The sequence below is a fragment of the Semicossyphus pulcher genome, unplaced genomic scaffold, assembly GCF_022749685.1.
Source record: "Semicossyphus pulcher isolate SPU_LCO1_2020_fin unplaced genomic scaffold, fSemPul1.0.p SCAF_11, whole genome shotgun sequence".
NCBI lineage: Eukaryota > Metazoa > Chordata > Actinopteri > Labriformes > Labridae > Semicossyphus > Semicossyphus pulcher.
In genome coordinates this window covers 30,830,141-30,847,958 of record NW_027211615.1, presented here as the reverse complement: position 1 = coordinate 30,847,958, position 17,818 = coordinate 30,830,141, and the positions used below count along the sequence as shown (strand labels likewise).

Genomic DNA, 17,818 nt, shown 5'->3' with positions numbered 1-17,818 from the left:
ACGCGTGAGACGGGCTGAATGAATGAGGAAGTGAATGAGGGTTTTATATTCTAGAGGGAGGAGACGGAGCGAAACTCTGAGTGTCTGAGAAAACCTGCTCGCGACCAGGTGAGGTTCACAGACACAGTTACCATAGTAACCAACTCAGAGTTAAAGTTACCTCTCTTTCTGAAATGGCACCCCGAAGTTTCCCTCATTTCAGGGTTAACAAACTCGGGGTTTCACTAAACCCGTTTTTGAAACAGACCCCAGGGCTAGCACTTAGGAACATTTAGTTGGTTTTACAATTGTTTCACAGCTCCAGTTAACTACAACTCCCAGTAGACTTCGCGCGGCCGGAAGCCGTTCAGCTTCAGCCAGAGAAGAAGAAGAAGAAGAAGAGCAGCAGCAGCAGCAGCAGCAGGTGAAGGTAAACGCAGCAGGTTATGATCGATTATACGTTTTTAAAGGACTTCAGTTTGATCGATGTACAGGGTATTAATCCGTATTATGACGTCACTTTTTCTGCCGTCTGTCAGCGGGAAACACTTAGTCGCATCCGGTTTAAATGTAGACGTATCTGTTAGCCTGCTAGCAGGCAAATTAGCTTCCTGCTGTCGACAAACAAAAATACACATCAGATACAAACTAAAACATTCACGGAAAATACAAGATAAATGTCACAGGAGGGAGTGAGAGCGGACTGACGTCATCAGGAGGAGCCGATCGGTGTTTTAAAACAAACCCGTCTGTAAACAGCAGCACAAGCTAACTGTAAAAGCTAACAACTGCAGTGTTCATCTGTCTTTGTTTGTGTTGACAGTTTGAATAAAGTTGTCATCACTCTGTGACGCTCGTGCAGATGATGAAGAGTAAAGCAGACGAGGAGGACTACTGGAACAGCTCCAAGTTCAAAGCCTTCACCTTTGATGACGAAGACGACGAGTTCAGCAGAGTGAGACCTGAACCCTTAAAGACCTGAACCCTCAGAGACCTGAACCCTTAAAGACCTGAACCCTCAGAGACCTAACCATTAAAGACCTGAACCCTCAGAGACCTGAACCCTTTAAGACCTGAACCCTCAGAGACCTGAACCCTTAAAGACCTGAACCCTCAGAGACCTGAACCCTTAAAGACCTGAACCCTCAGAGACCTGAACCCTTAAAGACCTGAACCCTCAGAGACCTAACCATTAAAGACCTGAACCCTCAGAGACCTGAACCCTTTAAGACCTGAACCCTCAGAGACCTGAACCCTTAAAGACCTGAACCCTCAGAGACCTGAACCCTTAAAGACCTGAACCCTCAGAGACCTGAACCCTTAAAGACCTGAACCCTCAGAGACCTGAACCCTTAAAGACCTGAACCCTCAGAGACCTGAACCTGTAAAGAACTGAAAGACAGCTGTGTGGGGTTACCTTTGTGACATCAGCAGATGTTTGTGTTTGTAGTTGAAAGAGTCGAAGCGGGCAGTGAATAGCATCCGACGCCTGGTGGAGGAAGACGACGATGAAGACGATGTGGAGAAGGTCAGCTGGAGCGGAGAGCCTGTTGGAAGTAAGACCTCATTGTTTCTCTGAAGCAGAATCCTGGGCTGTGATTGGCTGCAGGGTTAAATTATCTCCTGTGTGTCCTCAGGTATTTCCTGGTCTGTCAGAGAGACGGCAGCATCCAATCAGAGGACAGACAGAGAGCCAGCCTTCCCCAAAATCAATACAGACACGCCCACCTTCAGCAAGAGCAACTCTGGATACTCTCTGAGCTCGCTGTTCAAAGGTGAGTTAGTGGGACAGGTCAGCCAGGGAGGACAGTGGACAGGTGAGACGTGACACAGGCAATGGGTGAGACAGGAGTACAGGTGAGACAGGTGATCAAAGACTAAAGTCTGAATCTGTTTCTCTGCAGGAAAAACTAAAGGAGGAAACTTTCAGTCCTTCACTGACTGTGAGTCTCGAATGAGTGAATGTATGTAAACTGAGATGCTACATGTATGCTACCGCTAACCCTATAACCAGTAAGACTCTGTGTGTGTGTGTGTGTGTGTGTGTGTGTGTGTGTGTGTGTGTGTGTGTGATGTTCAGTATCAGACTGATGGGAATATTTTTCTGTTTTAGCACTCAGTGACTCGTCTGTCAGGCTCTACGCTCCAGAACTCCGAAAACCCAAATCTGAATACAAGGTGACGTCAAGATAATGTGGTTACAGGCTGATAATCTAGTTACAGGCTGATAATCTAGTTACAGGCTGATAATGTGGTTACAGGCTGATAATCTAGTTACAGGCTGATAATGTGGTTACAGGCTGATAATCTAGTTACAGGCTGATAATGTGGTTACAGGCTGATAATGTGGTTACAGGCTGATAATCTAGTTACAGGCTGATAATGTGGTTACAGGCTGATAATGTGGTTACAGGCTGATAATGTGGTTACAGGCTGATAATCTAGTTACAGGCTGATAATGTGGTTACAGGCTGATAATCTAGTTACAGGCTGATAATGTGGTTACAGGCTGATAATCTAGTTACAGGCTGATAATGTGGTTACAGGCTGATAATGTGGTTACAGGCTGATAATCTAGTTACAGGCTGATAATGTGGTTACAGGCTGATAATGTGGTTACAGGCTGATAATGTGGTTACATGCTGATAATGTGGATACAGGCTGATAATGTGGTTACAGGCTGATAATGTGGTTACATGCTGATAATGTGGATACAGGCTGATAATGTGGTTACATGCTGATAATGTGGATACAGGCTGATAATGTGGTTACATGCTGATAATGTGGATACAGGCTGATAATGTGGTTACAGGCTGATAATCTAGTTACAGGCTGATAATGTGGTTACATGCTGATAATGTGGTTACAGGCTGATAATGTGGTTACAGGCTGATAATCTAGTTACAGGCTGATAATGTGGTTACAGGCTGATAATGTGGTTACAGGCTGATAATGTGGATACAGGCTGATAATGTGGTTACATGCTGATAATGTGGTTACAGGCTGATAATGTGGTTACAGGCTGATAATGTGGATACAGGCTGATAATGTGGTTACATGCTGATAATGTGGTTACAGATCTGGTCTTTTTTCTGATGTTCTAAAGATGATGTCATTATGTTTGATGTCAGGATTATGTCAGCGATTGGTCGCCTGAGGAGACAGTCCACAGAATGCAGCAGGGAAAGGTAACAAACCTGTCTGTCTGTGCAGTATCAGTGTGTACCTGTACTGTGTGTGTTTCAGGCTGTGTGTCTGGTGACTGTAGTATCAGTGTGTGCTTGTACTGTGTGTGTTTCAGGCTGTGTGTCTGGTGACTGTAGTATCAGTGTGTACTTGTACTGTGTGTGTTTCAGGCTGTGTCTCTGGAGAAGTTCCGGTCTCTTCAGGACAAACTGCTGCTGCTGGATTTTGCCGTCAGCGCTCACGATGGAAACGTCATCACTGCTGTACCTCTCTTTATGATCTGTATCATAAGTTTCAATGTGTCGACTTTATTAACAACAGCATCACTAACAGCTTAACACACTGTTTGTTTCTCTTTCAGGTCTTAATTTATTTAAAGAGGACTCTGAATAAAGGTGAGACAGCTTGTTCAGACCCTGGGTCTGACTGTACTGTTCGTGGTCTGGTTGGACGTGGTCTGGCTGGACCTGGTCTTGGTCTGGTTGGACCTGGTTCTGGTCCTGGCTGGTCTGGGATCAGTTCTGGCTATGGTTCTTGTGCTGATTCGCTGTGTGTTTCCTGTCAGAGGTTTTGTTTCGAGAACTGGAGTCCAGACAGACGGCCTTGAGACACCTGATCCAGTATCTGACGGAGACCAGAGACCAGAGGCTGCTGCTGGAGCTGCTCAGGTCTGTGCTCACACCTGAACCTGAGCCTGTGTGTTCACCTGGTCTCACCTGGTCTTACTTGGTTTAAATGTTAACAGTTGTTTCTTCTTTTGTTCCTCCTCAGAGCTCTGGGCAGGACGGAGGACGCGGCGGTACGTAGTACACACTACGACACAGTCCAAGTACTCGAGAGAAGTATCAGGAGTATACTTCAGACTGACAGGAAGCTGATGTCATTTCCTGTCTGTTTCCATGGCAACAGCTGCTCCAGTATAAGGAACACCTGAGCATCCCTGATGACAACAAGAGGCGGGACTTCCTGAAGTGCTGCCTCAGGTGAGTGAGTGACTTAAATCATTTAGTCTACAGACACATGATGTCATGACCTGATGATGTCAGCAGTGACATCACTGTAACAATTATGTGTTTTTGTCCAGTCTCCCGTTCTCTGCAGAGGACTCGGCTCACGTCCAGGATCACTACACCCTGCTGGAGAGACAGATCATCATTGAGGTCTAAGACCAAGACTTTCACCCAGTTTAAACCAGTTTGACCCAGTTTAAAGCAGTTTAAAGCAGTATAAACCAGTTTAAACCAGTTCGACCCAGTTTAAAGCAGTTTAAAGCAGTTTGACCCAGTTTAAAGCAGTTTGACCCAGTTTAAAGCAGTTTAAAGCAGTATAAACCAGTTTAAACCAGTTCGACCCAGTTTAAAGCAGTTTGACCCAGTTTAAAGCAGTTTGACCCAGTTTAAAGCAGTTTAAAGCAGTTTAAAGCAGTATAAACCAGTTTAAACCAGTTCGACCCAGTTTAAAGCAGTTTAAAGCAGTTTGACCCAGTTTAAAGCAGTTTAAAGCAGTTTGACCCAGTTTAAAGCAGTTTGACCCAGTTTGACCCAGTTTAAAGCAGTTTGACCCAGTTTAAAGCAGTTTAAACCAGTTTGACCCAGTTTAAAGCAGTTTAAAGCAGTATAAACCAGTTTAAACCAGTTCGACCCAGTTTAAAGCAGTTTAAAGCAGTTTGACCCAGTTTAAAGCAGTTTAAAGCAGTTTGACCCAGTTTAAAGCAGTTTAAAGCAGTTTGACCCAGTTTAAAGCAGTTTGACCCAGTTTGACCCAGTTTAAACCAGTTTGACCCAGTTTGACCCAGTTTAAAGCAGTTTAAAGCAGTTTGACCCAGTTTGACCCAGTTTGACCCAGTTTAAAGCAGTTTAAAGCAGTTTGACCCAGTTTGACCCAGTTTGACCCAGTTTGACCCAGTTTAAAGCAGTTTGACTTTCGAACACGTTCAGTTTTTCTGTCACAGAACACAAGGTCAGTGTGTTATTATATTGTTACACTTCCTCCTGCAGAGAGCACACTCATGGACCGGTGCAGAGACCTGTCTTTAGGAGTTGATTGTGTGAACTCATAAGCACTACATTAGGCTGAAGTGTTCTGTGAGCCGCACAGAGAGTTCACACCTTATTTTACGTCCATGGTCAGTGAGAAGCTTCAACAATCCAACGATGGTTCATTCTGGATTTTAAAAAATTAATCTACCAGTGACTTCACAGCTCGTGGTTTAAATACTTAAAAGTCATTACTGGTGAGTGTTACAATCTGTTGTTTCCCATCACCTGCACCAGTTTACTCAATTTAATCAGAATGCATTTGACTTCAAGATTACAAGCAGTTTAAATTCCTTTGCAATCCCAGAAGAAACCAGGACTATCCCATTTACTGTCCCCGTTTAACTCCAGTTTGAACCGAATTTTCTCTCCATTTTATTGCCAGGCAACTGATCGGCAGAATGAGCGCGGTGGGAAGGTGGAAATCTTCCAGAAGTTTCCCAGAAGAGCTTCAATCCTTAACATGCCGTTAGTTACAACGCTGTACTACTGCTGTTTCTACCACTACGATGAGTCTGAGGTTAGTCTAAGCTTAGTTAAACCAGTCTGAGGTTAGTCTGAGTTTAACTAAACCGGTCTGAGGTTAGTCTGAGTTTAACTAAACCGGTCTGAGGTTAGTCTGAGTTTAACTAAACCGGTCTGAGGTTAGTCTGAGTTTAACTAAACCGGTCTGAGGTTAGTCTGAGTTTAACTAAACCAGTCTCTCAACTGTAGTTTAGTTGAACCAGGTTTCCTTTTGTTCTCAGGGGACCTACAGCAGTCCGTTGAACATCCGTCAGACTTTTAAGGTGAGACTGGTTCAGTTGTTGACGTGTATAAACAAATTAAACTTGACCTTCTTGTCACTTACAAACGGCTGGTGACCTTTGACCTCAGATTTCGGAGAAGCAGTATTTTGTGACGGCGTTGGCAGCGCGGGCGAAGCTGAAGGCGTGGTTAGATGTGGACGCTCTGTTCACCAGCAGGAACTGGCTCGGCTTCACCAGGAAGAAATCTCCGCTCAGCTTCCACCGAGTGGTTGACATCCTGCAGAAAAACTCTGCCCCCACACAGGTGAGGTGAGACAACACATTAGACAGGTGTGTATAATGGCTGACAGGTGTATATTGGACATGTGCGATGTGATTGAAAGGTGCTGCAGACCTACCTGGCGCTGGTGGAGGACGGCGAGCTGAGGATCAGTTTGGCTCAGAAACATAAATGTCACGACATCGTCATCAACGTGAGAATCACAATGTTTTACATTAACAAGCTTTAACCAATCACAACCATCAAACACACCTGACACCTGCTGTGTTTATGATGTCATGGACTCCTGTGATGTCACGTGTATTTGGGCCAATCAGACGTACAGGGACCTGAAAGACCGGCAGCTGTTGCTGGGATACCGGGGGAAGGTGGAGAGAGGATCAGCAGAGGAGAAAAGGATCGAGGAGCTGCTCAACAACCCGGTGAGGAGGAGGAAGAGGAGGAGGAGGAGGAGGAGGAGATGAGTGTGGGGGACAGCAGCAGGAGGAGGAGGAGGAGGAGAGGGGTGTGGGGGACAGCAGTAGGAGGAGGAGGAGGAGGAGGAGGAGGAGAGGAGGGTGGGGGACGGCAGGAGGAGGAGGAGAGGGGTGTGGGGTACGGCAGGAGGAGGAGGAGGAAGAGGAGAGGGGTGTGGGGGACAGCAGGAGGAGGAGGAGGAGAGGGGTGTGGGGGACAGCAGGAGGAGGAGGAGAGGGGTGTGGGGGACAGCAGCAGGAGGAGGAGGAGGAGGAGGAGGAGAGGGGTGGGGGTCAGCAGGAGGAGGAGGAGAGGGGTGTGGGGGACGGCAGCAGGAGGAGGAGGAGGAGAGGGGTGTGGGGGACAGCAGCAGGAGGAGGAGGAGGAGGAGGAGGAGGAGGAGAGGGGTGTGGGGGACAGCAGGAGGAGGAGGAGAGGGGTGTGGGGGACGGCAGCAGGAGGAGGAGGAGGAGAGGGGTGTGGGGGACATGAGGAGGGGGGGGCAGGAGGAGGAGAGGGGTGTGGGGGACGGCAGCAGGAGGAGGAGGAGGAGAGGGGTGTGGGGGACGGCAGCAGGAGGAGGAGGAGGAGAGGGGTGTGGGGGACGGCTGGAGGAGGAGGAGGAGAGGGGTGTGGGGGACGGCAGCAGGAGGAGGAGAGGGGTGTGGGGGACATGAGGAGGGGGGGAGCAGGAGGAGGAGAGGGGTGTGGGGGACGGCTGGAGGAGGAGGAGGAGGAGAGGGGTGTGGGGTACGGCAGGAGGAGGAGGAGGAGGAGGAGAGGGGTGTGGGGGACAGCAGGTGGAGGAGGAGGAGGAGGAGGAGGAGAGGGGTGTGGGGTACGGCAGGAGGAGGAGGAGGAGGAGAGGGGTGTGGGGGACAGCAGGAGGAGGAGGAGGAGGAGGACCCGACTGAACTTCTTCTTCTCTTACAGCAAATCCGCTGGAAGAACTGACGATCCGTCAACCAAAGACTTTTATTTTGAAAGAATACAGGAAGCTTCCTGCATGGTGAATGAGCCTCCATCACCGTGACAACAGGAAGTTCAATCAGCTTACAGCTGGGGGATTGTTGTTTGACACAGCCCCAAAAGCACGGAGTGGGAGGGGCTTCTTTTTTTGCTGAGTCATCGATTCAACATCCTGAAATGTTTTTATATGAAAGAAAGAAATAAAAGATTAAAACTAAAAATTAGAACTGAAGCCTCTTACTGCTTAAGGACGGGGGGGGGGGGGGGTGTAAGGAGGAGGCAGATGAGGGGAGGATATGGAGGAGAAGAGCAGTGTAGGAGGTAGAGCCTCCTTCAATTATCAGGCAGACACCCTCTCTTCTTTTAAGAGTTCAAACTTTCCTCTGTGATAAAGCTTATAGTTAGGCCTGGCTCAGGCTGGGACCAGCCCAGAGTTATGCCCCCTCTCTCTCCTCTGTCCATCACGGATGGAAAAATGGACAAGACTCGTGCATCATACTTTTCATGAGCAGAACAGCAGCTCCTCATGGAGATATACGAAGAAATGAAACACATACTTAGAAAAAGGAAACACAGCTGCTATAATTAAAGAACGAGAGAAAGCCTGGCAGAGTGCAGCGGGCCGGCTGAATGTGTAAGCAGAGCGACAATGTGCAGTTAATAAACCGTGCTCCACTGAGACTGTCATCCTTACAACTAAAGGAGTTACTTTTCCAATCGTTAACAGCTGTACGTTTTGCATGTTACTCAGATTATCATTAAAATTGCAAACTATTATCCACAATGTGTGTCTATTTATTCTGTCCACTTTATTTAATCTATTTATCTATCTTATGGTTTTTGTATTGTATGTATTTATCGATCATTCATTAAGAACAAACTTGTCGGCCACAAACGGACCTGGCAGCAAGTCAAAATTAAAATCAATCAATCAATCAATCAAATTTTATTTGTATAGCGCCAAATCATAACCAGGGTTATCTCGAGACACTTTACAGAAAGAGCAGGTCTAGACCGACTCTTTGTTAAGTTATTTAAAGAGAGGCCCAACATGAATCACCATGAGTAGCACTTAGCAATTCGGCACATTGGCAGAAAAACTTCCTTTTAACAGGCAGAAACCTCGAGCAGAACCAGACTCATGTTGAACAGCCATCTGCCTCGACTGGATGGGCCGAAAATGGGATAGAAGGAGATGCAGGATAGAGACAGGCAAAGAGAGCAACAACAACATATGTTCTTGTTACCACAACAACATATGTCCTTGTTACATGAACAACAACAGACACATACTTATGGTTACAATGCCAATAATAGTGGTAGACTAGGGTGAAGATTGGCTAAATAAATAAATAAATAAATTAGCGAGAGAAGCAGAGTAATGATAAAGGCTGAGGTAATCGTAATTGTAACAGTTGAAGTCAACAGGTCTACTATTAGCATTAGCAGCAACAATAATGATACTATGGGGAAGACTGATGTTAGTAGGTGTTGCAGTCGAGCAGGTCCACAGCAGCAGGTGGTCTGCAGCAACGATCCTCAGGAACCTTCAAGACAAGGGAGCACAAGAACTCCCGGGAAGATATGTGGTTAGTAATGTTAATGGGACCAGAAGATACGGAGTTAATGAGCTGCATTAATATGACAGAGAGAGAGAGAGAGAGAGTCAGAGAGAGAGAGAGAGAGAGAGAGAGAGTCAGAGAGAGAGAGAGAGAGTCAGAGAGAGAGAGTCAGAGAGAGAGAGAGAGAGAGAGAAGCTTGGTGTGTCAGATCCCCCCGGCAGTCTAAACCTATAGCAGCATAACTCTGGGCTGGTCCCAGCCTGAGCCAGCCCTAACTATAAGCTTTATCAAAGAGGAAAGTTTTAAGTCTACTCTTAAAAGAAGAGAGGGTGTCTGCCTCCCGGACCTTGACTGGTAGATTGTTCCAGAGGAGGGGGGCCTGGTAATTGAAGGCTCTACCTCCAACACTACTCTTAGAGACTTTAGGTACCACAAGCAGGCCTGCATCCTGGGAGCGCAATGTTCTAGAGGGGTAATATGGCACTATGAGCTCTTTAAGATATGATGGTGCCTGACCATTAAGAGCTTTGTAAGTAAGAAGAAGGATTTTAAATTCTATTCTAGATTTTACAGGAAGCCAGTGCAGAGAGGCTAATACAGGAGAGATGTGATCTCTCTTCCTAGTTCTTGTCAGCACACGTGCTGCAGCATTTTGTACCAGCTGCAGAGTTTTTAGTGACTTATTAGGGCAGCCTGATAGTAACGAGTTACAATAATCCAACCTGGAAGTAACGAATGCATGGACTAGTTTTTCTGCATCGTTTTGAGACAAGATGTGTCTGATGTTTGTTGTGAAGATGAAAGAAGGCTGTCCTTGATATTTGTTTTATGTGGGAGATGAAGGACATATCCTGATCAAACAGAACTCCCAGATTCCTAACAGTAGTGCTGGATGCCAGGCTGATGCCATCTAGGGCAGCTATATCATTAGAGAAAGAGTCTCTGAGGTGTTTTGGGCCGAGCACAATAACTTCAGTTTTGTCTGAATTAAGTAGCAGAAAATTTCTAGTCATCCAGATCTTTATGTCCTTAAGGCATGCTTCTAGTTTAGATAGCTGATTGGTTTCATCTGGCTTCATAGATAAGTATAATTGAGTATCATCTGCATAACAATGAACATTAATGGAATGTTTCCTCATGATATTACCCAGAGGAAGCATATATAAGGTAAAAAGAATCGGTCGGAGCACAGAACCTTGTGGAACTCCATGACTAACTTTGGTTTGCATAGAGGACACATCATGAACATTAACAAACTGAGATCGATCTGATAGATAAGATTTAAACCAACTTAGTGCAGATCCTGTAATGAACATTAGCTGTTCTAGTCTCTGTAACAGGATGTGATGGTCTATCGTGTCGAAAGCGGCACTAAGATCTAACAGGACGAGTACAGAGAGAAGTCCTCTGTCTGAAGCAGGAAGTAGATCATTTGAAACTCTCAGTGCTGTCTCAGTGCTGTGGTGGACTCTAAATCCTGACTGAAAGTCCTCAAATAAACTGTTGTTATGAAGAAAGTCACATAATTGATTAGCGACTGCTTTCTCAAGGATCTTTGAGATAAAAGGAAGGTTAGATATAGGTCTATAGTTAGCTAAGGTGCCTGAATCATGGGTAGGCTTTTTAAGAAGTGGCTTAATTACAGCTAGTTTAAAAGGCTGGGGTACATAGCCCGTCGATAAAGACATATTGATCATATCTAGTAAAGAAGTGCTAATTGAGGGAAAGACTTCCTGAAGCAGCTTGGTTGGAATCGGGTCTCAAAGACAGGTTGATGGTTTAGACGAAGATATCAGAGAATTAAGCTCAGGAAGGTCACCTGGAGAAAAACAGTGTGAACATCAGGTTTTTGAGCAGTTTCCAAAGATACATCTGCACCAGGTAACGGCAGGAGGTTACAGAGTCTCTAATCTTTAGGATTTTGTCCTTAAAGAAGCTCATGAAATCATCACTGCTGAGGCCTATAGGAATACTTGGCTCAGTGGAGCTGTGACTCTCTGTCAGCCTGGCTACAGTGCTGAAAAGGTACCTGGGATTGTTTTTATGTTCTTCTATGAGGGAGGAGTAGTAGACACCTCGAGCATGCCGTAGGGCCTTCCTGTATTTATTAAGACTATTTTGCCAGAGTAAACGAGACTCTTCTGTTTTGGTGGATCGCCACATTCTTTCAAATTTACGCGACATTTGCTTCAAGTTACGAGTTTCTGAGTCATACCATGGAGCTAGCCTCTGTCGTTTAATAATCTTCTTCTTTAAGGGGGCAATCGAGTCTAGAGTACTTCTCAGCAAACCTGCAGGACTATCAACAAACTGATCAAGCTGAGAGGGACTAACATTAGCATCAGAGCTTTCTGTAGGAAACAGATGTGGTAAAGAATTGTTTCATTAAATTTAGCTACAGTCCTATCAGACAAACATCTTGTGAGTACATGTTTGTTAACTGGAGAGTAGTCGGTTAATAGGACATCGAATGTTACTAAATAGTGATCTGATAAAAGAGGATTTTGTGGGAAGACAATTAAGTTTTCGGTTTCAAGGCCATAAGCTAGAACAAGGTGGAGGGTGTGGTTAAAGCGGTGAGTAGGCTGGTTTACACTCTGAGTGAAACCAATAGAGTCCAAAAGGGACATAAATGCCATGCTAAGACTATCATTATCAACATCTACATGAATATTGAAGTCCCCTACAATAATTATTTTATCTGAACTCAGGACTAAATCTGATAAAAACTCTGAGAATTCAGTTAGAAAATCAGAGTATGCGCCAGGAGGGCGGTATACTATCACAAATAAAACAGGCTGTAAAGTTTTACAGGCTGGGTGTGAAAAACTCAGAACAAGGCTTTCAAAAGAGCTGAAACTAAGTTTGGGTCGAGGGTTGATTAGAAGACTAGAACTGAAGATAGCTGCCACTCCACCACCTCGACCAGTGTCTCGAGGAGTATGAGTATTAAGATGACTGGGAGGAGTGGATTCATTGAAGCTGACATATTCTTCCTGACACAGCCAAGTCTCAGTTAGAGAGAGTAAATCAATATGATCATCTGATATCAGGTCGTTCACTAATAGAGCTTTAGATGACAGGGATCTGATATTTAACACACCACATTTAATTCTCATATTTTTTGGCATAACTTTGGTTGTTGTTTTAATTTTTATTAAATTGTTTTGATTTACTCCTTTTTTATTTGAGTTTGAATTAACTGTAATAAAAGGCCTGGGTTGGGGGGCAGACACAGTCTCTATAACATGAACATTGTGGCTGGGAAACTGCTCACAGGGAAGCTCAGAGGAGTGTGTAGGACTACAGCTCTGCCTCCTGGTCTCAGCTCTGGTTTGTCAGGTTTTACGACTAACAAACTTAGCCATATTATGAGACAAAAGAGCTGCACCATCCAAAGTGGGATGAATGCCGTCTCTTCCGATCAGACCAGGCTTTCCCCAGAATGTCTGCCAGTTATCTATGAAGCCCACATCGTTTGCTGGGCACCACCTCGACAGCCAGCGGTTGAATGATGACATGCAGCTATACATGTCATCACTCGTCAGATTGGGCAGGGGTCCAGAGAAAACTACGGAGTCCGACATCGTCTTTGCAAATGCACACACCGACTCAACATTAATTTTAGTGACTTCCGATTGACGTAACCGGGAGTCATTAACGCCGACATGAATTACAATCTTATCAAATTTACGATTATCCTTTGTCAGCAGTTTTAAATTGGACTCGATGTCGCCCGCTCTGGCCCCAGGACTACATTTCACTATGGCCGCTGGCTTCGCTAACTTCACGTTTCTGACTATGGAGCTGCCAATAGCCAGAGTTGGTTTCTCAGCGGGTGTGTCGCTGAGTGGGGAAAACTTGTTCGAAACGTGAAGTGGTTGGTGGTGAACCGTGTGCTTCGTCTTGCGGCTATGCTTCCCTCTGAGAGTAACCCAGCCACTGCATCCCGGCTGCTCGGGAGTTGCCGGGGGAGAAGCTACGCTAGGTCGGCCCGCACCGGCTACTGGCCCTGGGGGCTTGCTGCTGATTACAGCAGCTAGCGATGCTTGGTTTTCCAAGGTGCGGAGCCGCGTCTCTAATTCCGTGATCCTCGCCTCCATAGCTCCAAAAATACTACATTTCATACAAGTACCCTTATCCGTAAAGGAGGTCGAGGTAGAGCTAAACATCTGACACACCGAACAGGGCAGATCAGGAGAGCAGGAGGGAGAAGGAGAAGACATTTCAATTGATTAAGCTAGCTGCTAAGCTAACGGCTAAGCGAGTATAAAGTTAAGGGTTTAGCAGATATGACGCTAATGCAACAACGAGAGTGCTTGATGAAAACTAGTGTCTGTTTAAGTACACAGCAGCTGAATAACCACAGTGATGATAACTACAGCAGATTAATTGATTTAGCTCGAGCTCTAGCAGCAGCTACAAACAGCACAGGACAACACAGTAGCAGCGAGAAAACAGGAAATGACGTAATGACGCAATACGCTCACCTGACGCAATACGCTCACCACAAGAACAAAAACACAAGAACATTCTGCCGGCTGCTCAGTGACTTGATTATTGATAACAATGTACACATGAGGTGGATCGATCTGCTGACATGTTTTATGTCTCTATGATTGTAGTGAAGATAAGTCTGGCACGGGGGGCGGCCCACCGACCAAGGAGTTCACTCCAGCAGAGGTCGAGAGGAGGGGGTCGAGAGGAGGAGGAGGAGGAGGAGGAGGAGGGGGAGGTCGAGAGGAGGAGGAGGGGGAGGAGGGGGAGGTCGTTTCTTCTGATATTTTGTGAACGCGTCTCATGTGACGTCACTCAGTGCGGTGCGTTCAGGGACCTGCCGTCAGATTATTGATGTTTTTCTGTCTCATAGTTGTTTTGATTTTTTCAGGAGCCTGATGAATAAATGATGACGGGATGAATTAAAAATTGCGGATGAATAAATTATGATCTTGCTGTAGTGTATTGTCACGTGACCCGCCCCAGTGTTACTCTCGTCACGTCTCATCGCTTCATTTAGAGTCAGAGCGCGCGAGCAGACAGACGGCGATGCGCGAGACAGCGGTGAGTTTTTCCCTCTCTCGTCATGTTCCTGCTGTGATTCTATTCGATATTCAATTGATCGATTCTATTTTACTCAATAACTCGAACCAGAATCTAAAACTTGATTAATGATGACGTCAAATTAACACAAAGTTCGTTCATAAATCAAGAGAATGTTTTGAGTGAATGATAACCAGATTAAAGATCATCTTTGGATACTTGAATCAATGTTAATGATTTTATGTACAAATAAATATGAAATGAGTGTTGATACAGACCGATAGAAATAAGTTAGTTTGTGGAGGATCAACAGGAAAACTAAAGAAACGTTTGTTTTGTGAAATTAAATGTCCGATTCTTTATTTCCTGTTTATCTTTAGAAAATAATCAGTGATAGTATGATGAAGCACACGGTGGTATACTTCGGCCTTGAGTGATCCGTGCAGTCAATAGGGTTTTATACATACGAGTAATGTGAGCAGGTGAAGGTGTGAGCGGGAGCAGCAGGTGAAATAACTGAAGAGCAGCGAGGTGAGCAGATTAGTTTCTGTACATTAATGTGATGTGAAGTGCGGATGATTACCTGGATGTAATGAGGTCAGAGTGCAAACAATCAATCAGAGGGCAGCAGAGAAACAAAGAACATTAGAACAAAGGGGACCAGAGAGCATCATAGGACTTTAGTCTCTTTTTTTTTGAAAATAACAGGCTGACAGAAATAGTTTAAATTTGAGATTCTGAACTCTTATTGGATGACTGAAGCAGCCAAACAGAAACCGTTCAGACCGAACGTTTCACTGTCCAGATGACTCGTTTGTTCCTGAAGGAGTAAAAAACAAAACAAACTTTAATAGAGTTATTGTGTGAAAACTACGACTGACCGACGGCCGTGGCTCCACGCACACTTTATTTTCACATCAACATTTTCTGAGCCAAACAAACTGATCAGATCTGAGCCGGTTTCCTTTGGTCTGTTTCAGACTCCATGAATCAAAACGTAAGGCTGTTGTGGCGGGGACTTCCTGTGAGTGTCACACAGGAAGCGAAGTCTCAGTCAGAGAAACGCTGACTGTCAGTTTGTGGGTGGAAACGTGTCGACACTTGAGAAAGAGATTTAATCTGAATGTGAAGATGAACTTCATCTGACTGTCAGGACGCCAGCGTCACGGATCGAACATGACACCAATGTCACAATGTACAGGTGATGGTTAACAGGTGATGGTTAACAGTTGATAGTGTACAGGTGATGGTGTACAGGTGATAATGTACTGGTGGTGATGTACAGGTGATGGTGTAAAGGTGATAATGCACAGGTGATGGTGTACAGGTGATGGTGTACAGGTGATAATGTACTGGTGGTGATGTACAGGTGATGGTGTAAAGGTGATAATGCACAGGTGATGGTGTACAGGTGATGGTGTACAGGTGATAATGTACAGGTGATGGTGTACAGGTGATTGTTTACAGGTGATAATGTACAGGTGATGGTGTACAGGTGATAATGTACTGGTGGTGATGTACAAGTGATGGTGTAAAGGTGATAATGCACAGGTGATGGTGTACAGGTGATGGTGTACAGGTGATAATGTACAGGCGATGGTGTACAGGTGATTGTTTACAGGTGATAATGTACAAGTGATAGTGTACAGGTGATGAAGTACAGGTGATGATGTACAGGTGATGGTGTACAGGTGGTAATGTACAGATGATGGTGAACAGGTGATAATGTACAGGTGATGGTGTACAGGTGATAATGTACAGGTGATAGTGTACAGGTGATGGTGTACAGGTGATGGTGTACAGGTGGTAATGTACAGATGATGGTGAACAGGTGGTAATGTACAGGTGAGGGTGTACAGGTGATAATGTACAGGTGATAGTGTACAGGTGATGGTGTACAGGTGATGGTGTACAGGTGATGATGTACAGGTGATGGTTAACAGTTGATAGTGTACAGGTGATGGTGTACAGGTGATAATGTACTGGTGGTGATGTACAGGTGATGGTGTAAAGGTGATAGTGTACAGGTGATGGTGTACAGGTGATAAATGTAAAGGTGATAGTGTAAAGGTGATAGTGTACAGGTGATGGTGTACAGGTGATGGTGTACAGGTGATTGTTTACAGGTGATAATGTACAGGTGATGGTGTACAGGTGATGGTGTACAGGTGATTGTTTACAGGTGATGATGTACAGGTGATGATGTACAGGTGATTGTTTACAGGTGATAGTGTACAGGTGATGATGTACAGGTGATGGTGAACAAATGATTGTTTACAGGTGATAGTGTACAAGTGATGGTGTACAGGTGATGGTTTACAGGTGGTAATGTATAGGTGATAATGTACAGGTGATGGTGTACAGGTGATGATGTACAGGTGATGGTGCACAGGTGATGGTGTACAGGTGATGGTGTACAGGTGATGGTGTACAGGTGATGATGTACAGGTGATGATGTACAGGTGATGGTGCACAGGTGATGATGTACAGGTGATGGTGTACAGGTGGTAATGTACAGGTGATGATGTACAGGTGATGGTGTACAGGTGATGGTGTACAGGTGGTAATGTGCAGGTGATGGTGTACAGGTGATGGTGTACAGGTGGTAATGTGCAGGTGATGGTGTACAGGTGATGATGTACAGGTGATGGTTAACAGTTGATAGTGTAAAGGTGATAGTGTACAGGTGATGGTGTACAGGTGATGGTGTACAGGTGATGGTTTACAGGTGATAATGTACTGGTGGTGATGTACAGGTGATGGTGTAAAGGTGATAGTGTACAGGTGATGGTGTACAGGTGATGGTGTACAGGTGGTAATGTGCAGGTGATGGTGTACAGGTGATGGTGTACAGGTGATGATGTACAGGTGATGGTGTACAGGTAGTAATGTACAGGTGATAGTGTACAGGTGATAATGTACAGGTGATAATGTACAGGTGATGGTGTACAGGTGATGATGTACAGGTGATAATGTACAGGTGGTAATGTACAGGTGATGGTGTACAGGTGATGATGTACAGGTGATAATGTACAGGTGATAATGTACAGGTGATGGTGTACAGGTGATGATGTACAGGTGATGGTGTACAGGTGATAGTGTACAGGTGATGGTGTACAGGTAGTAATGTACAGGTGATAGTGTACAGGTGATAATGTACAGGTGATGGTGTACAGGTGATGGTGTACAGGTGATGGTGTACAGGTGGTAATGTACAGGTGATAGTGTACAGGTGATGGTGTACAGGTGATAATGTACAGGTGATGGTGTACAGGTGATGGTGTACAGGTGATAATGTACAGGTGATGGTGTACAGGTGATAATGTACAGGTGATGGTGTACAGGTGATGGTGTACAGGTTGTAATGTACAGGTGATGGTGTACAGGTGATGGTGTACAGGTGATGGTGTACAGGTGATAATGGCCTCAGTTCAACTTTCTGATGTGTTTGTTGAACATTTTAACTTTTTCAGGTTTCTCTTTTTTTCCAGTTTCTTCGTCGTCTGCAGACAAACGGTTCTTGACTGTGATTGGTCGTCTCTCTCTCTCTCTGCACACATC

At 45.2% G+C, this 17,818-nt stretch overlaps 1 protein-coding gene across 2 annotated transcripts; it reads left to right on the top strand.

Moving 5' to 3' along the window:
* Window positions 1-351: 351 nt before the first annotated feature.
* On the top strand, window positions 352-8,463 carry vipas39 (VPS33B interacting protein, apical-basolateral polarity regulator, spe-39 homolog). Of its 2 annotated transcripts, none has more exons than XM_069687330.1 (19): window positions 352-409; window positions 842-934; window positions 1,430-1,535; window positions 1,617-1,754; window positions 1,884-1,922; window positions 2,093-2,157; window positions 3,111-3,167; window positions 3,336-3,428; window positions 3,527-3,560; window positions 3,731-3,833; window positions 3,937-3,964; window positions 4,075-4,148; window positions 4,250-4,325; window positions 5,587-5,721; window positions 5,948-5,989; window positions 6,078-6,254; window positions 6,334-6,423; window positions 6,548-6,652; window positions 7,620-8,463. In XM_069687330.1, exons 2-19 carry the CDS (start codon window positions 842-844, stop codon window positions 7,638-7,640), a joined length of 1,476 nt encoding a protein of 491 aa, XP_069543431.1. In that variant the 5' UTR covers window positions 352-409; the 3' UTR covers window positions 7,641-8,463. The 2 variants fall into 2 exon arrangements, with proteins under 2 accessions (XP_069543431.1, XP_069543430.1); XM_069687329.1 differs by having other exon boundaries at window positions 364-409; window positions 803-934; window positions 7,620-8,462.
* The last annotated feature ends 9,355 nt before the right edge of the window (window positions 8,464-17,818 follow it).